At 46.8% G+C, this 20395-nt stretch overlaps 1 protein-coding gene across 1 annotated transcript in view; it reads right to left on the bottom strand.

The window, feature by feature from the left end:
• The window catches only part of LOC119466623 (uncharacterized), a 30141-nt gene extending 13537 nt beyond the window's left edge, over nt 1-16604 (bottom strand). The window contains exons 1-4 of the mRNA XM_049657457.1: nt 16596-16604; nt 12944-13043; nt 11726-11787; nt 3601-3729 (exon numbers count right to left, since the gene is read on the bottom strand). Of these exons, the coding sequence (XP_049513414.1) occupies nt 3601-3729; nt 11726-11787; nt 12944-13043; nt 16596-16604 (300 nt within the window). The remainder of the gene's footprint in view (nt 1-3600; nt 3730-11725; nt 11788-12943; nt 13044-16595) is intronic.
• Between the last annotated feature and the right edge of the window lie 3791 nt (nt 16605-20395).

Here is a 20395-nt window from a genome sequence, read left to right on the forward strand (position 1 = left end):
CTACGGGCGATAATGTAGGAATATAGAGACTACATACCGAACCTCGCCGCGTACTTATATACAGACTCGCAGTGCACTATAGCTGTTCCCAGACAAGTCTCGTGTGTTTGAGGCTCTTCGATACAGTATCGTATAAAGCGATACTGTCGTCATTCGCTTTATTCTGCTATGCTCGACTGCGTTGAACTGTCCTGCGCTGTATACTGCTCAATTAAGCTTTGAAATCTTTTACTGTATGTATTTTTATCGTGTTGTGGTCAATGCAAAACCGGCAATCGCAGACTGTGCCTTTTTACTAGCCTGACTGCACCATGTAACATGCCACCGGCAGTTCTACATGTCTTGATTTTTGGAAACGATCTGGGCTTGTTTCGTATAGTGGTCAACGCATAACAGATGCATTTTTCATTTAATGACGTAACGTTTCTGGCACTGGTATACGTCATTTCAATGGTAGGATGATTGAACGAACGAACGAACGAACGAACGATTGTAGAGCAGAACAATGCACCAAAAAGCCCCACGCAGGAACCCACGACTGCCGTTTATATGTTTGGTTGCTTCACATGACTCGTTTTTGGATGCCTACAGTTTAACAAAATCTACGCAGGTCGACCAGTGACAAAAATCAAGATCAGGTTATGGCGCCCCATACCATAACTGAAAAACAATTTTCGGTGTTCTTTTGTTGGTGGTGTTTTCTTTATGGCTTTCTTTTTTTGGTTTCCTAATTTTTTGTGTTTGTTTGCTTTTGTTCTTTCTGTGCGTGTTTCAACCACGATGCAATCTTGTCTACTGTTTATACTATCGTTTTATTCAGTCCGCTGACCACGACAACAGGCTTCAAACAGCGTGGTCAAAGATTACGCAACGTCATATGCGTTCAGCGAAACGCCACAACACAACGAAGCAGCGTGAGCTAACATATGGTATTGATGTATCTGGACGGAGCTACGCTGGCTATGCTACCCTTAACCTGCGCAAGAAAACGACGTCAATCTTGCTTTTTCTTTCTTTTCTTCTTCTGCTTTTATTTTTTTTTTTTCCTGTCTTCGCGTGTTTTGCTGTTTGGACCGAAGATATCGGGCATCGCGCCAGGAGACATACAACTCCTCCCGTGTCAGCGCGTTGGAATGCCGCATATCTGGGTCTCTCCTCCGTGCTCGGCTGATCCTGCGCGGGAAAACGCAGTCCAGCGAGTTTTCGCGCTGATTCTCATCTGGTCGTGGTCGAACGGTTTTTGCGCGACAGCGGGGGGGGAGGGGGGGGGGGGGACACGCATTGGCCCGCACGCCTGCCTGCTTATCGTTTTTTCCTCTTACGGGCGATAGTTATATGCGGCGTTCCTCATTCGACGCAGTCCGGCGAGCCCGTAGGCTCGATCGGGAAAATCGACGCCAGCCAAGCGCTGTGCGTTTTATTCGCGTCAAGTTGAAGCAGGACGAACTTAAAATCATAGATTTCTTTCTCTGTGTTAAAAGAATGTAAGACAAGATATGAAATTTTAGTGATAGAATGGTGTGGCAATATGACCCGCATATATACTGATATAGCAAGGCGTGACACATACATATACCTAAATATGTACGGGATGATTTTCTCTAACGGACAACGCCGCCGTCGCGGACACCAGATTTTCTGCCCTTAACGCTAGCTATCGCGTTAAAATCTCGACGCCGAGTTAATATATTCGCTGCGGTGGCGCTTGTGACTGTGGCGTTTTGCTCTCAAGCGAGCTGTAGTGGGTTCGATTACGGGACGCGGCGCGGCCGCATTTCGATGGGTGCGAAACGCAAAAAAAAAAAAAAAAAAAAAAGACGCTCGTGAACTTACATTTAGGTGTGCGTTAAGAAACTCCAGGTGGTCGAAATGAATCGGAAGCCCTTCATTATGGTGTACCTCGTAACCCACTGCACCGTGTAACAATTTACACCCTTAAAAATGAGAAAGGGTGTACGTACGTCTAGTCTATAACTCGACACCCTTAAACCCAAATAGGGCGTAATCCATGCGAGTTATAGACAGATTAACATATGTTTTCAGATTTAAGGATTAAAATTATTTGACAGCGTGTGCAGTTCCAGGAAGCTAGACGCCGCAACTTACTTGCTAATATTTTATGACGGATTCGACTGGTCGCGCAGCACTTCAATGGTCATGTGAGACCGCAACGAACCTTTAGTAGAAGCATTCACAGATTAACTTTATTGGCGATTAGGAAGACCAGCTAAGACAATTTGAGGTGCTTATTCTAGTAATAGGGCTTTTAAAGCTCTCTTGCACGGCCTTAGTAGCACCATCGAGGCGCTCTGAAATGACACGTGGGCTAACAGTAGTCAGATATTCCTGCCAGTGTGTGCGTATATAAACCACTCTGGCGTGACCAAGAAAGGTATTCCCACCCACCGTAAAGAAAAGAAAAGAAAACAAAAGAAAGCTACAATTTTAAAAATAATGGGAAAGGAAGGGTGTTGAAAGGGCGCCATTTCAATGTTGGCCCCGCCCTGACCCATTCCCAACGTCACAAAACTTAATCTAGATTTTCTGCACGAACGCTTACAAACGCTGTTCTATCTAGTGCATAGATTGCCTCTGCATCTTGTAGACACACGTCTTTACTACGCAAGCGTTTGAATAATACGTATGGAGTTTTTGCGAACAACCGGTTGGATAGCCTATGACCACGGTAGACTGAACTAACAGGACAAGTCCAGTAACAGGGCAAATTGCTTTACAAGAAGTCTCTGGACAATCTATAAACTGCCAAATTCATGCTTATACTAAGCGATAAATCTTACGTATTCATCAGGGTATGCAGAATAACGCAGAATAATATTAACACCTTCTATATACTATGGCACGGTCCCAAATTCACTAAGTCAACTGATAATTGATGGAGTTCGATATCAGCCCCCTAGCTGAGACAATGCGTCCTGAATACGCATAAGCTCCAGCCTAAACCCATGCACCGGAAAGACAGCTAGACGCATTGAAATCAGCCTCAGGGTAGCAGTCTGCTTGTCCTATAGTCCGCAATTATCGCCAGCAACCATCGACAACGCTCACAAGACACTCAGACAGCTCCAAAGCGCTGAACTTCCCTTCTTCTCCTCCTTCTTCCTCGTATTTTTTTTCTTTTCATCTTTCTAGTGCCAAGAAACACTGACCACCCTTACTTCTCTCGTATCCAACGCTCATCGCGCAGCTCTTACATATATACACTTGCACCCCGTTTTACGCGCATTGGACGCTTCGCTGCATAAAAAGAAAACAACGTAGAACAAGAATAAGTACGGTCCAGACCCACTGCCCTTCGTCACGCATATCGCAAAAGCCCATCTATCTCTGTAGACAAACGTCTTTCACGCGCGTTCGCCAAGTTTCGGGACACGAAAACATATAGAAACGCGTTGTGTTTCTCCCATAGAGCGCGGGCGATGCCGATATCATCGTCGATAAGAGGCGCGGCTGCATGCCGCATAGCTGCGCGCGAAGCTACAACAACCCAGGAATAATGCGACGAGAAAAGAAATTACCAAACAAGAAACGATATCCAGGAGGCAAGAAGTTGCAAGAAGCGAGAAAGCTTACATTGCTCACCGGGGCGGCTCGGTCGAGTCCTTCGGCGCCGAGCGTCGGGCCGCCGCACAACGCACCGAGGCCGAAGTCCTTCAGCTGGCGTTCAGCCTTGAAACTGGCCCGAACGCACTTGGCCAGGTTGCCTGGGAACTGCACGCGATCGAGTGGTCGCTTAATCACTCCTGCGCCCAGCGAACGCATATACCGCATACGTTGGACAAAGTAGCGCGCACACACAGCCAGCACACACACCGTCCGCTGTGGACCAACGACCGAAAAATAGAGCGCGCGCGCAGCGCGGCATTGTTTTTTGAATCGTTTTAATAATTCAGCTGTCACGCGCCCTATGACTGACCAATGCATTGGACTGACATTACAGTATATGCGCATTAACATGCGTGCAGCGCGACGCTGGCTGAGAGCGTGCTAAGGCCGGGAGACATGCTTCCGCGCGCAAGCAAAGTATGCGCGTAACGCGCGTTCGGATGGCTTAGCGACGTCGCGACTATTAGTATTCAACGTACAGAGGTGCAACGCGGAGTAAACGGAACTAAACTATTAAGAAGGATTTCGCAAACACATTACCTTGAGCCGACCAGCAACGGACGATCTCATAATTTATAAGAGCCTATGCGTGCTCCAATCGTTATCAGTGTCTTTCCTTTGGCGCCCTCTGTATAGTGGCTCAGTGGTAATGACAATCTGGGGCTGGGAACGAGGTCGCGGGTTCTAACCCCGGCGGCGGCGGCAGAAACAACGATCGTGGACTTCAGAAATATCGGGTCAACAATTCGCAGCCGTCCACTATGACGTCCCTCATATAGCCCCCAGTGTCGCATTATGACGTCAAATTCCTCGAACTAATCAATCATCTCACTTCGCCTTTCTTGCGCCTATAGTGGTAAAAATACGAATGCCGATTTCTTACTATTAACCTAAAGTTACCGCAAACGCAGCCAGCCTCTATTCGAGCCAGAACAATCTCTTAGTTCCTATTCTATGAATGAAGCCACCACGTTTAGGGCATGTATTTATTTGAAGCTCGACAGGGGAACAGCGAAAAAACACGAAAGACAAAAAAGGAAACTACGCAACTGCGCTGGTGTGTGTTTCCCTTCTTGTCTTTCGTGTTTTTGCGCTGTTCCCCTGTCGAGTATGTACCGACTAGCCCAAGAATCTACGCTGCTGCAATTTATTTGAAACCCTTTTGTTTGTGTTTTTTACTACGTAAGCCTTGCGTTAAATCACCTGAATTTTAAAAAGAACAGGTCACAGCATGCCAGTCGATCACGCTGTGTGTTCGTCAGACAGCTTGCTAAGGTGTTCGCTTGGGTGAGCCGGTGATACATTATCTACAAACAGCGCACACAAGGGCTCTTGGTTATGCCATTTCTAATTTCAGTTCTTTGCTGTTGTTATTTCCTTCAAATATTTAACTGCACAGGTACATCTCCTGCAGTGCCAATAAATATTTTAGTTGCAAGTCACGCAGCGCTATTTTCGTGCCATTCTCTCTTTGTGTCGCCGTCACTATACGTGCGGTGTACGTATAGAACAACGTCAGAGAGGCCAGCGTTAACTTATGCGCAAGGTTTCTCTCCTACGCGTATCAAAGTGGCCTCACGTGGAAGCAACCTTCAAGGCAGCTAATTTCTCTGTGCAAACTTCAGCGGGCACGCCTACCTTGAAGTTTCCCTGTTGCCAAGCTTCACTTTGACGCGCCTCTACAGCGACACCACAGCTCCGAAAGCTTATTGGATGTAAATCAGCTTTTCTCGAATGCGCTTCGTTCTAATTAAACAGGCAGAGCTGAACCCGCAGGTAATTTCAAACTGGATGCAAGTTCGGAGGACTTAATTGCTTCCGCATGATTAACTCGCCCCCCCCCCCCCCTTCGTATACATTATTTTTAGATGCTGCCCTCAACATATCTTTTTTTCGGAAATGACATTTACATATTCTGACGTTCGGTTATGCAAGGATGTGGATTATGCCAGATTATGTAAAAAAAAAGGCTGTGGGAAGCAACCGAGTGTTTGGATGCGCACTCTCTCGCGAATTCATCTGGCTGTGCAAAACGCAGAAGCAGTACTCGCAGTAATGCACGAAATTAGGAGGCCCAGTGTAGCTGGGCTCGCTGGGCTTAAAGAGCACACCGAAGAAGCGTGCATTACGTGGAAAGAAATCAAGGCAGCAAAAAAAAAAGAAAGAAAGAAAGAAAAGGTCCGAGGGCACCCAAGTACTTATGAGCTGTGAATGCGAAAGCATTAATGTCCAATTGAAGAGCGCCGAGCGGTCCTTCAAATTTTGCGCTGCGAGTAATGTACCATAGCGGTACATGCTTCCCGAGCCAGCAAGCAGCAGCAGCCTGCGGTGCCCACGCCGCATGCCACCAACGTGGCGATGCCCATCGGGCGACGCGTCGCGGCGATGCCCTCTGCCCTCACGCAACACCTGGCGCGCTATCGCCGCATCAGGTGTTCCCTCTCGCCAGCTCTGCCAACGCCTCCTGGATAGCACAAGGCCTGTGCACTTCAATTCATGACGTCATGCTACCTTGCCCTATTGCCGGTGTGACGAAAGCTGTGACGTCAAAACAACCGCGGCTCCCGAGTGAGCCGCGGTGGTTTTGACGTCACAGCTTTCGTCACACCGTGCTTGGCAGTGGAACTTTCTGTCCCGATAGCATGACGTCATAACGCAGAGTTTACAGGCCTGTCATCTAAGAGACGTTGTCTCTGCTCCGTCACGGAGCGCTCGTACCGAGAGTGAGAGCGAAGGTGACGTAGCGTCGCGGCGATGCCCTCTGCCCTCACGCAACACCTGGCGCGCTATCGCGCATCAGGTGTTCCCTCTCGCCAGCTCTGCTCCGTCGAGGCGCAGCTCATGACGTGGCGTCGCAGACAATGGGAATTCCGTCGATGGGCGCCCGCGACGTGACGTCACAGCCAATGGCAATGCGAGTTTAGGTGTCGTTTCGCTTCTACAGATGACAGACGCCACCCTTTTCGCTCAATCGGCCATTTGACGCTTTCGCATTAAAAAGAAAGAGTGAAAGGGGGGGGGGGGGGGGGGCATGCCGGAAGCGTTTTGTCGCACCCTGATACTTGTAAATAAACAAAACAAGCATGAAATAGAACATGCACAAACGCTTCGGAAACAACTGCGGCGAAAGCAGTACAGTTCATGCAAGGCGAACAACATTGCGCGCACGTATCTAATTGCGCCTAATCAGATCAGCCTTACGCATAAGGGTATCGGCCCTGCCGTATAAGGGCGAATGTATATAATAGGCCGAGACGACGTCCGTTCTAATTTCCTGGGGTGCAAAGCCACGAGCTGCCTTTCCCGTCTACGCTGCACAGCCGCCACGAGTTTTCCTTATTGCTATGCCGAGCGCCGACGCCGCTGTAAGGCATTGATTCCATTCTCACGCAATGCAGCTGTTTGAGCAGGCAGATAGAAAGGCCGGCCCGACGTGGAGCGCCGCAATACGCTATTGCGAAGCGTTTATGTGTTCGGCACGTAATACCCGGTAATTGAAACCCCGTTTAGGCGGTCCATTTTCGTTTGTGCGTACTTATTTGTGCACTCGCATGCGTGCCCAGCGATATGTTAATGCGAGCCGATGTCATTCTGGCATCTCGGTCCATAGGTTTCCATGTGTGTCCGGCAGGCGGCGTTAGGTAACACGTAATTACATGTTGCGGTGCCGCTATGAGAAAATGTTGTGAAGGACAACCATAGCGATCGCAGTGGGATTTGAAAAAAAAAATAACAACTTGCTTTAGACGTACTGGTGGGGTTAATCATGATGGAATGTGGCAGCGCACTTCGAAACAAGGACGTAACACACAGTGAACGAACACGAGCGCTGTGCGATACCACTGCTGCGAAAGCTTATTGGATGTAAATCAGCTTTTCTCGAATGCGGTTCGTTCAAATTAAAGAGGCGGCGCTGAACCTACGGGTAATTTCAAATTGGATGCAAGTTCGGAGGGCTTAACTGCTTCCGCTTAATTAACTTTCCCAACTCCTCCTTTCGTATACATTATTTTAGATGCTTTCCTTACCATAACATATATTTCATTTTCTAAAATGATATGTACATATTCTCACGTCCGATTATGCAGGGATGCGGATTAGGCTAGCTTCTGTAAAAGAAAAAAAAAAAAAAAAAGGTTTCGCAAGGCAGCCGACTGCTTGGATGCGTTCTCTCTCGCATTCTCGTCTGACTGGGCAAAACACTGCCGAAGCAGCACTCGCAGTAATGCGCGGAATTAGGAGGCCAGGTGTAGCTGAGCTCGTCACTGCTTGATTAGCACACCAAGGATGCGTGCATTACATGGCAAGGAATCAATGCAGCAAAAAAAAAAAGGGGGGGGAGGGAAGGGTTGGAAGCGTTTTTGTCGCACCCCGCTACTTGTAAATCAACAAAACAAGAATAAAATAAAACACGCACAGACGCTTCGGAAACAACTGTGGCGATGGCAGCTGTATACAGTTGATGCAAGGCGAGCCACTTTGTGCGCACGTATCTAATTGCGCCTAATCAGATTAGCGCTCGAGTTTGTTCACTAGTTGTGCGTTACGTCCTTGTTTATAAGTGCGCTACCATATTCCATCATAATAGTAACGGCGGCGGCACTCTAAATTAAGATAGTGGTTCTGCAGGACACGCCTAGCACCTATAAGCTAGTGGTTCTGATGATGTGTGCCGTGCTGCGCATGTTCTGGAGTGTAGACGAAATGTTAATCACAATACATCGAATGTATCGCTTGTAATCATTGACTCTTCCTACTCCTATACATAGTACAACTAGGTGCCCGTTATGTCATAAGAACTACGTCTTTTCCGGAAAGTCTTTAAGGATTAATCACCCGCCGTGGTTGCTCAGTGGCTATGGTGTTGGGCTGCTGAGCACGAGGTCGCGGGATCGAATCCCGGCCACGGCGGCCGCATTTCGATGGGGGCGAAATGCGAAAACACCCGTGTACTTAGATTTAGGTGCACGAACCCCAGGTGGTCCAAATTTCCAGAGTCCCCCACTACGGCGTGCCTCATAATCAGAACTGGTTTTGGCACGTAAAACCCCATAATTTAATTTTTTTTAAGGATTAATCATTGCAACGTCACACAAGAATACACTGATGGGCTACTGCCCCTCCCATCTCCCCTTCCTTCTTCAAGGGCATGGCGGTACGGAAGGGCAGCTGTCATCTGCTCTAAGTAGCCGCTTTACTCCAACGACATTCAAGTCACCTCACAAAACCGCAACCACCTGACGTAGGAGTGTCGTCGCCTCGCCTTATTTATAGATTCAGTCGGGAAGAAAAGCTTCAATCCGACATCTGCCCTTTTTTGCGTCGTAATCCCGAAGGAATCCTCGCCTGTCACCTACCTTTCAATCACATCACTTGTTCCATAGACTTCGCGCGACGTGCTCTTTCATCGTTGGTGCTCTTGTATTTGTGACGTCATAGCGATAAAGAGCAGGCGTCAGATTTCTCGCATCGCAAAGCCTTTCCAGACGTAGTGAGTAGCACCACATCTTTTCGCATTACACAAGTAGGCGTCCTTGCTTCACCGGCACTGTGATAGGGGTACTTCCTCACGCAAATTGTCCCACACGTGCGACTTGTTCTGCTGTTGCTACTTCACACCCTGTACAAAACAATCTAAATTTTAAAAGAAAGAAATCGCACATTGTGGTCGAGCTTTATGTGCATGCCTCTTGGCTAGGCGAGTCACGGAGGAGTGAAAGTGTTCTTATAGCGGTGTTTATATGGTGTTGTCAACCAAATTCGTGGCCTCGAGTATATGTAGTGCACTTTCACCACTATACCGATTACAAAGGTGATCCTCAATGCAAATTCCCCGTATACTTACATCTTATTATTAGAGACCGGATTTTAGGCAAATGCCTTTTTTGTTCCTTGCGCTCCTATCGCCCCACTTTGATATATGAGCATGAATTAGAGGTTAAGTAAGGGGTATTATAGTGTTTTTATAGTGCCTATAAATGCCTATTTCGGCGTTTGTGCCTAAATGCCTATAAATGCCTATAAATGTCTATTTACAATATCGGTGCCTATATGAACACTATTTAGCCTCAAGTTTCGCTTTCGAGTGCAGTTAGAGACCGTTATTCATGTTACCGGGCAACATTGACTGTTCAGAACTCTATGGGGTTCAACCTAGTCATCCAGTTCAACGAACTTTCGGAAAACAACCGCTAGCAGCAGTGAAATGGGACGCGCCGCGGTTGGCGAATGTCAAACCGCGGAGAGCCGTCAGGGGAAAGGAGAGTAAAGAGCAAAAGAAAAAAAAATGCGATGTGCACGCGGCTTTTGTTTTGTTTGTAATTTACTTTTTGAGGTGTTCACTGCCGTCGAGCGTTCCTTCTCAACGTACAAGATCATTCTCAGAGACAAGAGGAACAATTTTGAATCCAAAAATCTGGAGATGGTGGTAGTTTGCTATTGTTTCCACAATCTTCACAGTGATTCTCAGACTACGTTCCGCGTGCTCTCCAAACAGAATTCTTCAAACACGTGCACTTCAAATGGGCGGAAGTGTATTTGGTAGTGTTGGGGCGTTATGCCTGTACAATTCCGATAATGTCATTGTATATGAGAAAATTGCCAGAGTTGTACCTAACAGTCCTCATGTAAGAGCATGTTAATTTCTTATTAAATTGTAGTCTCTCTTGCATTTATTATTTGTCTGTTTTTGTTGTGTCTTAATTTAATTGCGTCAGGCAGACATGAAGTAGCGCTTTTTTTAATCAGTATTCCTAGCTTTCAAGTATTCTTGTTCATGCTTGTTTCACTTTATGCAACGCTCGAGTACAGTGGCCATTGAACATGAATATGAGCAGTGTGCTTGGTGAATTACGCCAAATGATCGTCATTAGTCCAGCAGTTTTATGGGACAATTGCACGGCTATGTTCAACTGTTGGCGCCTTTGCGCCATCATAAACAATAACATTTCTTGTTTTCCTGTCGTAGATACAGGTCGCGCACGTCTTCGTTTGAAATTATTTGCATTTATGTAAAAAAATGTCACAGTTTCGCCCTAAGGGCGAAGCAATGAATGCGATAGCAACACAGCAATGTCATGCGAAGTAAGGTGAGCGGCTTTGGTAGCAATATGAATTGTAGTAAACATGAGCTGATTAAGTAAGCAGGTGTGCTGCGGCGTAAGTAGACCGACATGAAGAGAGACTCGATGACCACGAGAAGGCGCGTGTGAAACGGTGGTGTTGATGAGAAGCGCTGCCCGTGGGCAGCGCGTGCGAAGGGACACACCTGTAGCGCTGCACTGCCGATCCGGGCAGCATTGCATGTGTAGCGCGCGTTGGAAAATGTGGCCCGACTATTACTAACTGTGGTGGTAGAGCGCACAAACAAACATGAATAGATCACACTGAATGACTGCAGACAACGACTGTCAAAGCGCTGGCAGCAAGCGCATATACGCCGCAGCGGGCGAAGGTACGTGCGGTCTATCGCTTCAACGGAAACTGAGCGGCGAATGCACAGCGCATAAAGGTCAGAGCCGTGTGGAGATAAGAGACGGGGCGAGCGAGCGACGAGCGCGGTTGTTGGCAGAGTAGAAATGCGCCCCCCCCCCCCCCCCCCGCTCCCTCCGGCGCTCGCTTCCCGCTTCCTTGCTTGCGCGTGGAAGATTGAGTGCGTTCGCTCTCCGTGACAGCGTGCGTCCCCGCACGCTTCCGCTCGGGCATACGGCGCGCGGCGAAGATTTTATCTATACGGAACCTCACGGCGACGGCGACGGCGACGACGACGGCGACGGTGACGGCGACGACGACGACGGCGACGCCGACGGCAGAAATCGGGTGGAAGTGTCCATATAATTGCTATCGCAATAAAATTATTGTGCCTATATTGACGACGTTGGAGGCCTAAAACGTTGCTTTGCCTGCCTATTTTTGGCGCCTAAAACGCGTTTTTTTAATGCCTAAAGATCCGGCCTCTACTTATTATGAAGAGTGAGGTCTTAGGTTGACTTATATTAATGTTTTGCTCGACTCCTTGGCAGCAAATTGCAGAAAAACAGAGCGCTTAGCAGGCACAACATCCTCCGAACTCGTACTGCTCGCAATTGAGTCAGGAATTTACCTCTGATTTTGTATGAGACCCTATGCACGTGACAGCATCCAGGCGTCGCTGGTGTCGCTGGCCTGCAAACGAAGCAAATGCAGATAAAGTCCATTGAGTTGAATTTCGACTGAGTTGATTTTTTTTTTTTGCCACATTGGCGTGCATACCGCAATGTAAATAAGTGTCCGAGAATGGTGGAATAAAAGCTGCGTAACGACTGATAACTGGTTTTTGCAGCCAAATGCATCGTACGAAGACGACTGCGCACTCTCTAGGTTTCTCCGTGTTATTTCGGCGTTTTTATACTTTTATTTAACAAGAAAAAGAGATCAAGGAGACAGCTCGTTTTAACCGCTTCAGGCTTTATATTCATAATTCCTCACTGGTCTATGACTCACTTGCAGCGTAAAGAAAGAAGAAACATCTCTTAAACCTAAGCCCCCATATCTTTTATAAGAGAAGGCACGGTGTGTTGGAAACTTGGAATAGTCTGGTTTTTTTTTTTTTTTTTTTTTTGAATCTCAAAAACGTATATTCTAGAACTACCGGCTTGGACTAACCAATTTCGTTGATAACATTTTTTTTTCTTTCGGAAAATTAAATCAGAAAGGCAGAATGAATGCGAAAAGCGGTGCAAAAAATGGGAACGGCTTCAATGTTAACAAATGTGTGTTCACCTCAGTTCCTGGTTGGCTTACAATGGACATTCGATGCGGCCTGCGGGCCATGGGCATTTTTTACGTGGTAGCCAGCCTAAAATAAATATTCGTAGTAGCCTTGTATAGTCGGCCATCATTACGTATTTGATTCGTATGTCGTACTTCTTTTTTTTTTCGGGAAGCGAGGTTGCATGGTTACGTTTTAATCTACTGCAGTAAGGTTTAACGTTGAAAATGAACACTGTCTGCGGGGGACGCCGTTGTGGAGGGCTAATATTATTTTTAATCAAATGGATCAATCTAGTATCCCTGGCATTGTTCAAAATGCACAGAAATGTAAGCCCACGGGCATTATTGCATTCCATATCCCATCGGAATGCGGTCACCGTGGCCGAGCTTCAAGCCCGCGTTCTCGGGTTCAACCCCAGACCACAATATACACTGAGTCACCGTGACGAGTTAGTCGATTATGCTATAGCCTTTCCTCTCTGTATGTAGGATTTCGTTGATACGATTGCCCCGAAAAATCTCGTGCCGAGTATCTCGCATTTGGGCTGAAAGTGTGGGCGTCACTTACTGCACAGTTGGGTCACGAGCTGGGAGACATCCTGGCCCTTCGCGCTCGACCCGCAAGCAGCGAGGAAACACAGCAGCACGAGAAGGGATACCCGAACGTTCTGCGTCGACAGAAAAAAAAAGTATTTACAATCCGATAGCGTTGATGCGAGTTATGGTACATATCGGAGTCGAAACAGCGCTAAAGAACACGACGAGGCAAAAACACCAAGGCCAAAATGCTTCGTTACTTGTGTTGTGTTGTCTTTTAACATTGTATTTAACAGATGTGTGACTGTGCGATTCCGAGAGCATTAACTAAAAGTCTATCAACACACGTAATATTGTCACGGGGTTGAAAACACCAAAACGTCTTTGTCGTCTTCATTCCCGTGGGGCTCATTGTGGGGACGGGGAAGAGCTCCGGGTGAATTCAGACCCCGAGAGAGTTCTTTAACATGCACCTAACCAAAGTACACTAGCTTTTCTTTTATTTTTATTTTTATTTTTTCCCAGAAAAAGAACGCCATAGTCACTGAGTCACCATGGTAGGTGACGTATTGTACATCGACAAAAGCTTTAAATACTTGCTAAGAAAATAAATGCTGTGGTTATATGAGCCAGAATCACGATATGATAATGAGGCATGCCGCAGTGAAATCATGTTGACCACCTGGGGTTATTTAACGTGCATCTAAATGCGCTGGCGAATCAAACCCGCCAGCTCGTGCTCAGCAGCGCAACACCATAGTTGCTAGGCTACCGCGACGGGTGAAAATATGCGCAGGAGGCTCCGACAGTATCAGAATGATTTCATGAAAAAAATTTGGAGGACGCTTAAGCTTCGCCTTTTAGAGTGGAACGCGATAGCATTCAAAGATCCCAGCCTGCTTATCGGGCTTTCTTACTATTATATTCAAATTACCAAATTAAAATCCGACGCTATCACGTCTGTAGGTTGTGGTTAAGTCGTAGTTTACGATTTTTCTGACGGGTTTTGCTTTGAGAAATTCAATTTTTGTTCACTAACGCCTTGCGCCACGCGAAGGGCCTGCCCAGTCGGGGCGGTTCGGGAAGATGTGGTTCGGGATTATTATTTCCGCCATCGACACCGGCGAGCCCATGCTGACGCCGACGCCGGATTTCCTGCGACACGGTGCCCTTGTACAATCAAACGCGCCATCACCGAGGGCATTCAAAAGACTGAACACGCCGAAAACAAAAGCTACACTGAGGTTGTGACCACCGAGCCAAAACTAAACCTGTTTGATTAAACATTCCATCGCTTCTAGCTGTAGCTATATATAGCTATAGCCCGAGTCCTCTTAGTCCTCTTAACTGCTTATGCAAATTTAGTTTGTCGTACACGTAAACATATAAAGAAGTTTCCTCTGATGCGGGTACCAATCGTAGTGTACTCGAAACGTTAAAACATTCTTTTCGACGTGATCAGTAGAGCAGTTTTGTGGCCTACACTCCTTTCGCATGAAGACTAACAAAAAAAGTGGTAGAAATCGTATGTGAGCGCCTGCTTTGTAAGAATGTAACAAATAAATCTGGAAGCGCGGATGTGGCTTTAATTTATACGAGAGTTGTCGCTGGCTCAATGTTCTGCGGCACACGTTATACTATATTGATACCGAGATGACTAGAAGCTCTATACCAGTTGAAAGCGTTCTTTCTTTTTCTCTTTCTTTCTTTCATTCCTTTTGTGCGGGCCTGTTAGCATAAACAGTTTTCACGGAGAAAAATGTTAAGGGGTTTTACGTGTCAAAACCATCATCTGATTATGAGATTATGAGTGGGGCACTCCGAATAATTCCGACCACCTGGGGCTCATTAACGTGCACCAAAATCTAAGTACGCGGATATTTTCACAATTCGCCCCCCATCGAAATGCGGCCGCCGTGGCCGGGATTCGATCCCGCGACCTCGTGCTTAGCAGCCCAACACCATAGCCACTAAGCAACCACGGCGGCAGTTTTCATGCAGCGCCTACACTAAGTTAGATTAGTCGCCCACTCTTTGTCTAAAACAATAATTATGACGCTATGATCCTTGCCATGGTTGTTCTAGGTTCAAGGGATAGCAAGCTAATATCTTGTGATAAAACTTACTCCATAGAATCGAGTGATTTCTTTTTGTTCAGATGAGCAATGAGACATATTTTTACGCAATGAACAAGAACGGCGAAAACCGAGGGGCCCGATTTTTGTTAATCACAACCATATACAGCCACATACGGGACAATATTCGCAAGGCATATGCACTTACTAAGTACGTCGCTCCCTGAAATGCACTGAAAAATATTCATTCATTCATTCATTCATTCATTCATTCATTCATTCATTTATTTATTTATTTATTTATTTATTTATTTATTTATTTATTTATTTATTTATTTATTTATTTATTTACTTGCCTTGAATATTTTTCGGAAAAAGCATATCGTCCCCATAGGGCACTTGTCACAACTTCATGACAGGTGAAGATGGCGTGATCTTTTATTAAGTAGAAACTATCAAATGTTCTTTCTTTTTTTCAACGCATAATATCCAGTAGTATTTCGTATACCAGATCAAGTTAATACACCTGCAGGACATTCAAGCAAGATTTGCATGAGTTGCGTTGGCCAGCTTTGGCGACTGAAGAATTTTGCACACTGTTTAAGAATAAGCAGTGAAGTTACCTTACTCGCATTCGCATAAACGCGTAGATGTTTGTACGGGATCCACGTCATCAAAAAGAAATCTACTTATTGTGCAACTTGTCGTCGAGCTTTATCTCTGCATGTTCGTGTTTGCATAGGACTGTATGTTTTAGGTTTTCCGGCCCTATGACATTGTTTCTTCGTATCTTAGAGTATTTTTTTTTAATTATTGTTACTATTAAGTGAAAAGGAGTGTCCGTCCCCATCACGAAGTGACGACATCTATTTCTTTTATATTCATTTTAATAAAAGAAAAGCCTGCAGCCAAATATATTTCCACAGAGCTGGCGAGAAGCGCTCATTTCCTTCCACTAAATTAAAATCCGTGTCCGACGTCGTCTGGAACAGTTGACAGTGACGTCGTCTGGAACAGTCGTCTGAACGTTGGAGCAACACATGTGCGAGCTTGAGGATTGAGTGACGCTTCTGCACATCCCCGCTGCCACCTAACGGTGTTACGCCGAATTTCGTATGCATGTTGATGTCTTGTGCCACTGCACTCCTTAAGCGCCTGCTGCCACCTGTCGGTTTCCTGGTAAGTCTCATGTGGCGTAGTGACGGTGTCTGACGTAGCCTCTGCGGCCACCTATCGGATTCGAGCACAACTGCTCTGCACGGAGCGCCAACTTCGACAGTTCTACCTGTATCTGCTAAACGTTATGGGGCACCTGATTAGCTTCCACAAGTAAACTAGATCAATGCTAGATTTGTGTTATTTCATTACCTTCTAAGGCAAATTAACAGCAATCCAGACCTTATTACCGGCAACCACGATATTTTATCATCAGGTGTAGTCACTTTCATTAGCGTTGGACGTGACTCGCAATTAAGATATCATCCACAACTTAGAAATCTTATGAAGATAACCTTCTGCATACGTGCGCAAATTCTGACAAGGAACTATTTTCGGCAGCAGCGCATCCTCGGATCACTTTACTCCGCTTTTAATTGATAGCCGTCTTACCTGTGGCATCTCATATTATAGTAATACCTACTTTGTTCGCTAAACAGCACTCGCTCATCTTCAAAACCACGCTATCCTAACAATTACAGTTTGATCATTACAATGTATACGTTCGCTATACCGTGACCTGAGTATTTCACGGCTAAACTCTTTACTAAAACTGAAGTTACGCCTAATTCTTTTCGAAGCCGTATTGCCACATCAACTATAATATGTTTGCTCCCTCACAGCTCCTAAATACAAACACTGACAACACTCTCAGACGAAAGAATGTTTGGCTTCCCGAAGTGAACTTTGTTGTCAACCAGTAACATATAACTGGATATTTGTGGTTTCGATTTGGCACTGATTTTTCTTTTTTTTTCTGTAACCATTCTTGTTTGATCCTGCGACTTAGTAATGTGAATACTGTTCAGTGTGCTAGTATTGTCTCACAGGGTGTTAAGAATTGAAATGTTTGCTGATTCGTTAGACTCTTACTGTAGTAATGCTCCATGTGTTGTTATTGTTTGTATTACTGACTTCGTTTGGGTAACTATACCACAGTTATTACAATGAGTTGAGCCGGTATTGGGCATATTTGAGTGTCTAGTCCTTTTTACAGCGGAGGTGTTAAGCTTTTCGTAAGTCCGTTTCGTGCCGACAGAAAACTCGGTCCAGCTCTGTGTCGCCGAGCCACGCGGCCTCCTCGCATCACACACACGTGCGTAGGGCGGAGTCTCGCCGCGGCATGCGTGCGCTTCGCCTTCCCTCTCCCCGGCCGAGCAGAAGCAAGTGTTCGCTTAACGTGACGTCACTGATATGCTAGAAAGTTCTGAGCAGCCGGCGCGCCGACAGACATGTCGCCTCTCTCGTCTAGTGAACACGCGTGCACAGCTACCATGGGGCCTACTGTGGCTTGCATGCGTGTGACTTGCTGGGGCTTGTGTGGTTTACCGGCCTGGCCGTGTATGACCTCGCAAGAACTTGGTGAAACTTAGTATGAGCGTAGTTAAGCCATGCATAACCTCGTAAGTCTCACCAAAACTTATCAACGCTTGGTATGAGCCTAGCCAAGCCATGCATAACATCGCAAAACTTAGCAAAACCTAGCAACGCTTAGTATGAACCGAGCCGAGCCATGTATAACCTCGCAAAACTTAGCAAAAGCTATCAACACTTACCAAAAGCCGGAACCAGCTCCGCTGTGACCCAGCCTTGCACCACTAGTGCGAACTGCCCACATTTTTTTTTTTAATTTACTGCTCTACTTTTGGCTGCTTTCATCTGTTTCTTCTTTGTAAAATCTGTAACAGGTCGCTCCCTACATAGTGGGACTTTAAGACCTCCTTCGGAATGAAATCATGTGTTTGTGATATTTGCATATGAAAGCACTCACTCTTCACTGATAAACATGAAAATAGAACTGTACGCGTATACCTTAAACTGCGGTTTTTAAACCTGGACCCAAAGGTTGGTACACGAACATGCGCGTCTTTTTCTTTCTCTCTTTTTTTTTTAATTCCGCTCCAATCAGAATACGGTCGCCCCGGCTGGGAATCGAACCGTCGACCTCACGGCCAGCAACAAAACACACAATCCTCAGAGCCACCGCGGCGGATAAGCGAGGTCTATCTTTGTAGATACTATTTCCTCGAATCACTGCACCTAGAGAGTTCTTGAATGACTATATAACTAGTATTACAGTTAGCTTATATGACGTCGTAGATGTCCAAAAGAGTTAAAGTTGGTCACGTGGCTATCAGTTACTCAAGCTGCTCCTCATGCTGTGAACTCAGGCGTTTTGAGGTTACAGTGCGGCTCGCATACTCACCATTTCGTTCATATCCGGCAGCTGGTGTCCAGCGTGAGATCCTGATTCGTTTCACAGAGGATTGGTATAACCCATGGGACCCTTGCTCAGCAACTTCCTCTTCATCGTATTCGAAAGGCCGAACACAGGCACAGGAGAGAAAAGATGTTTCCGCCGAATATTACCGTATGCAGGATTACTTAAAGAAAGGTATCGACCATGATTGTCGAAGTAAGCGAAGCTTCTTGCTGTTCGACTGCCTCAGTGGACGTCTGGCGGCCATCGAACGCCCCATGTTTTGGCTAAAGCAGCTTCACGTGTTGCGTCACTCACTCTTGACTGATTGGTGGGCCGCTCCATTTGAAATCATAGCGCGCCAACCCAGAGCGTTGGGTTGACGCACGGCACTGATGTGCGTTTCTTCTGCTGCTTGGGTGATCGCTTTAGATTTCTTGGCCAATCCCCCTCCGTGGGTAGGAGCCACAGGCGTGATAGGCTACAACAACAACAACAAGAGCGGACAGTATACAGTGCAAAATGCACTGGACATACCACCATCGATAATCTGCGGTAGACAACGCAGACATCGCAGCATGACCTCCGAAATTATGACGCGATTTGGCAAAAGTAAAAAGCCGTAGTCATGGATACGAAGAAAATTGGCAGTTTTGCCCGAAGAAGAAGCATTGAAAGGTTTGGCGTTGCGTTCTATAGCCCCTCGCACGGTGCTCTAAAAAATGTCGCAGTTTCACCCGAAAGGCGAAGCATCAATTGCGATAGCAAATTAGTAGAGAGCTATGCGGAATAAGTACAGTCGTTTTATCAGCTGTATAAACTTGGACGTGTAGCAGAACTAGCAACGCGCAGAACTGTGTCGACGCCGTCGGCGTTTTGCCCGCGTTCGCACTGAACTCGCGCGGCGTTGGTGACTGTTGCCGGTGCCTCTGACGATGGCTCGGAGGTTTTCGACGAGATCAGAACAGGACGCTCGTCGAGCAGCATCGGAAGTCTTTGCCACCTTCTCGCCTCGCAACCTTTTTATATAAATACGCATTTCATTTGGTGCCGTAGTTCAACGTCGCCTCCGCTCCCTCCCTCCCATCCCCCCACGGCCTTTCGCGCGACGGGAGAAGTCGCGTTTGCTCTCCGCCGTGCGTTCGCTCCCCGTGAAAGCGCGCGTCCTTCGCGCGCTTTCACTCGCACATACAGCATACGGCGCGCGGCGACGATTTCATCGCCGTTACACGTCATACGGAACCTCACGGCGACGACGACGGCAGAAATCCGCTTGGAGTGTCCATATAATTGCTATCACGACGCAGCACGCGAGACAACTGCAGCAGCGCAGCAGGAACAGCAGCCTGGCACATACCAGACGTGTCAGAACGCTGGCGCGATGAACGCCGGCAGCGGCGTTACCAGAGTCGCATTTCGATCGGGTGCACGAGCGCACATTGAAAATGATTAGACAGATTCAGCTCAACTTTACTACCTGCTCTGCTCAGACCAATGCTTGCACCACTATGCAGTATGTAAAGAGCAGCTCAGCAGGCACGCTAGTGTTTGTGAGCACAAAGCTCATGCCCATAGCGGAATGCCGAATAACGCTGCATGCCCTGACTCCGTTGCAGAGCCGATTGTTGTTGTTGCTGCTGCCCCAAAACATGGCTCGCACCCACGATGGAGATTGGCCACACTGGATGGATTGAAACGTACACCCAACAAGATACACAATGGGGTAAAGGCAAACATTCAAAACGCGGCATTAGGCAACTGAATGATAACACAAATTTTCAGAAGACCTATTTAGCAGAGCGTGTGGGTGGGTCTACTTGGCTTCGTCATTTTTTTTTTTTGCAGCAAAACACGCTGCGCGTCTCTGGAGGCCTTCCCACGTAAGCCGCGCATGCGCGTTCGATATGGAGACCGAACAGCGGTGAAGGCCGCGGCGGCGACGCGAACGCACCTTGAGCGTCCATATAATTGCTATCGCTATATTATGTTATAC

The sequence above is a fragment of the Dermacentor silvarum genome, chromosome 10, assembly GCF_013339745.2.
Source record: "Dermacentor silvarum isolate Dsil-2018 chromosome 10, BIME_Dsil_1.4, whole genome shotgun sequence".
Taxonomy (NCBI): Eukaryota; Metazoa; Arthropoda; class Arachnida; order Ixodida; family Ixodidae; genus Dermacentor; species Dermacentor silvarum.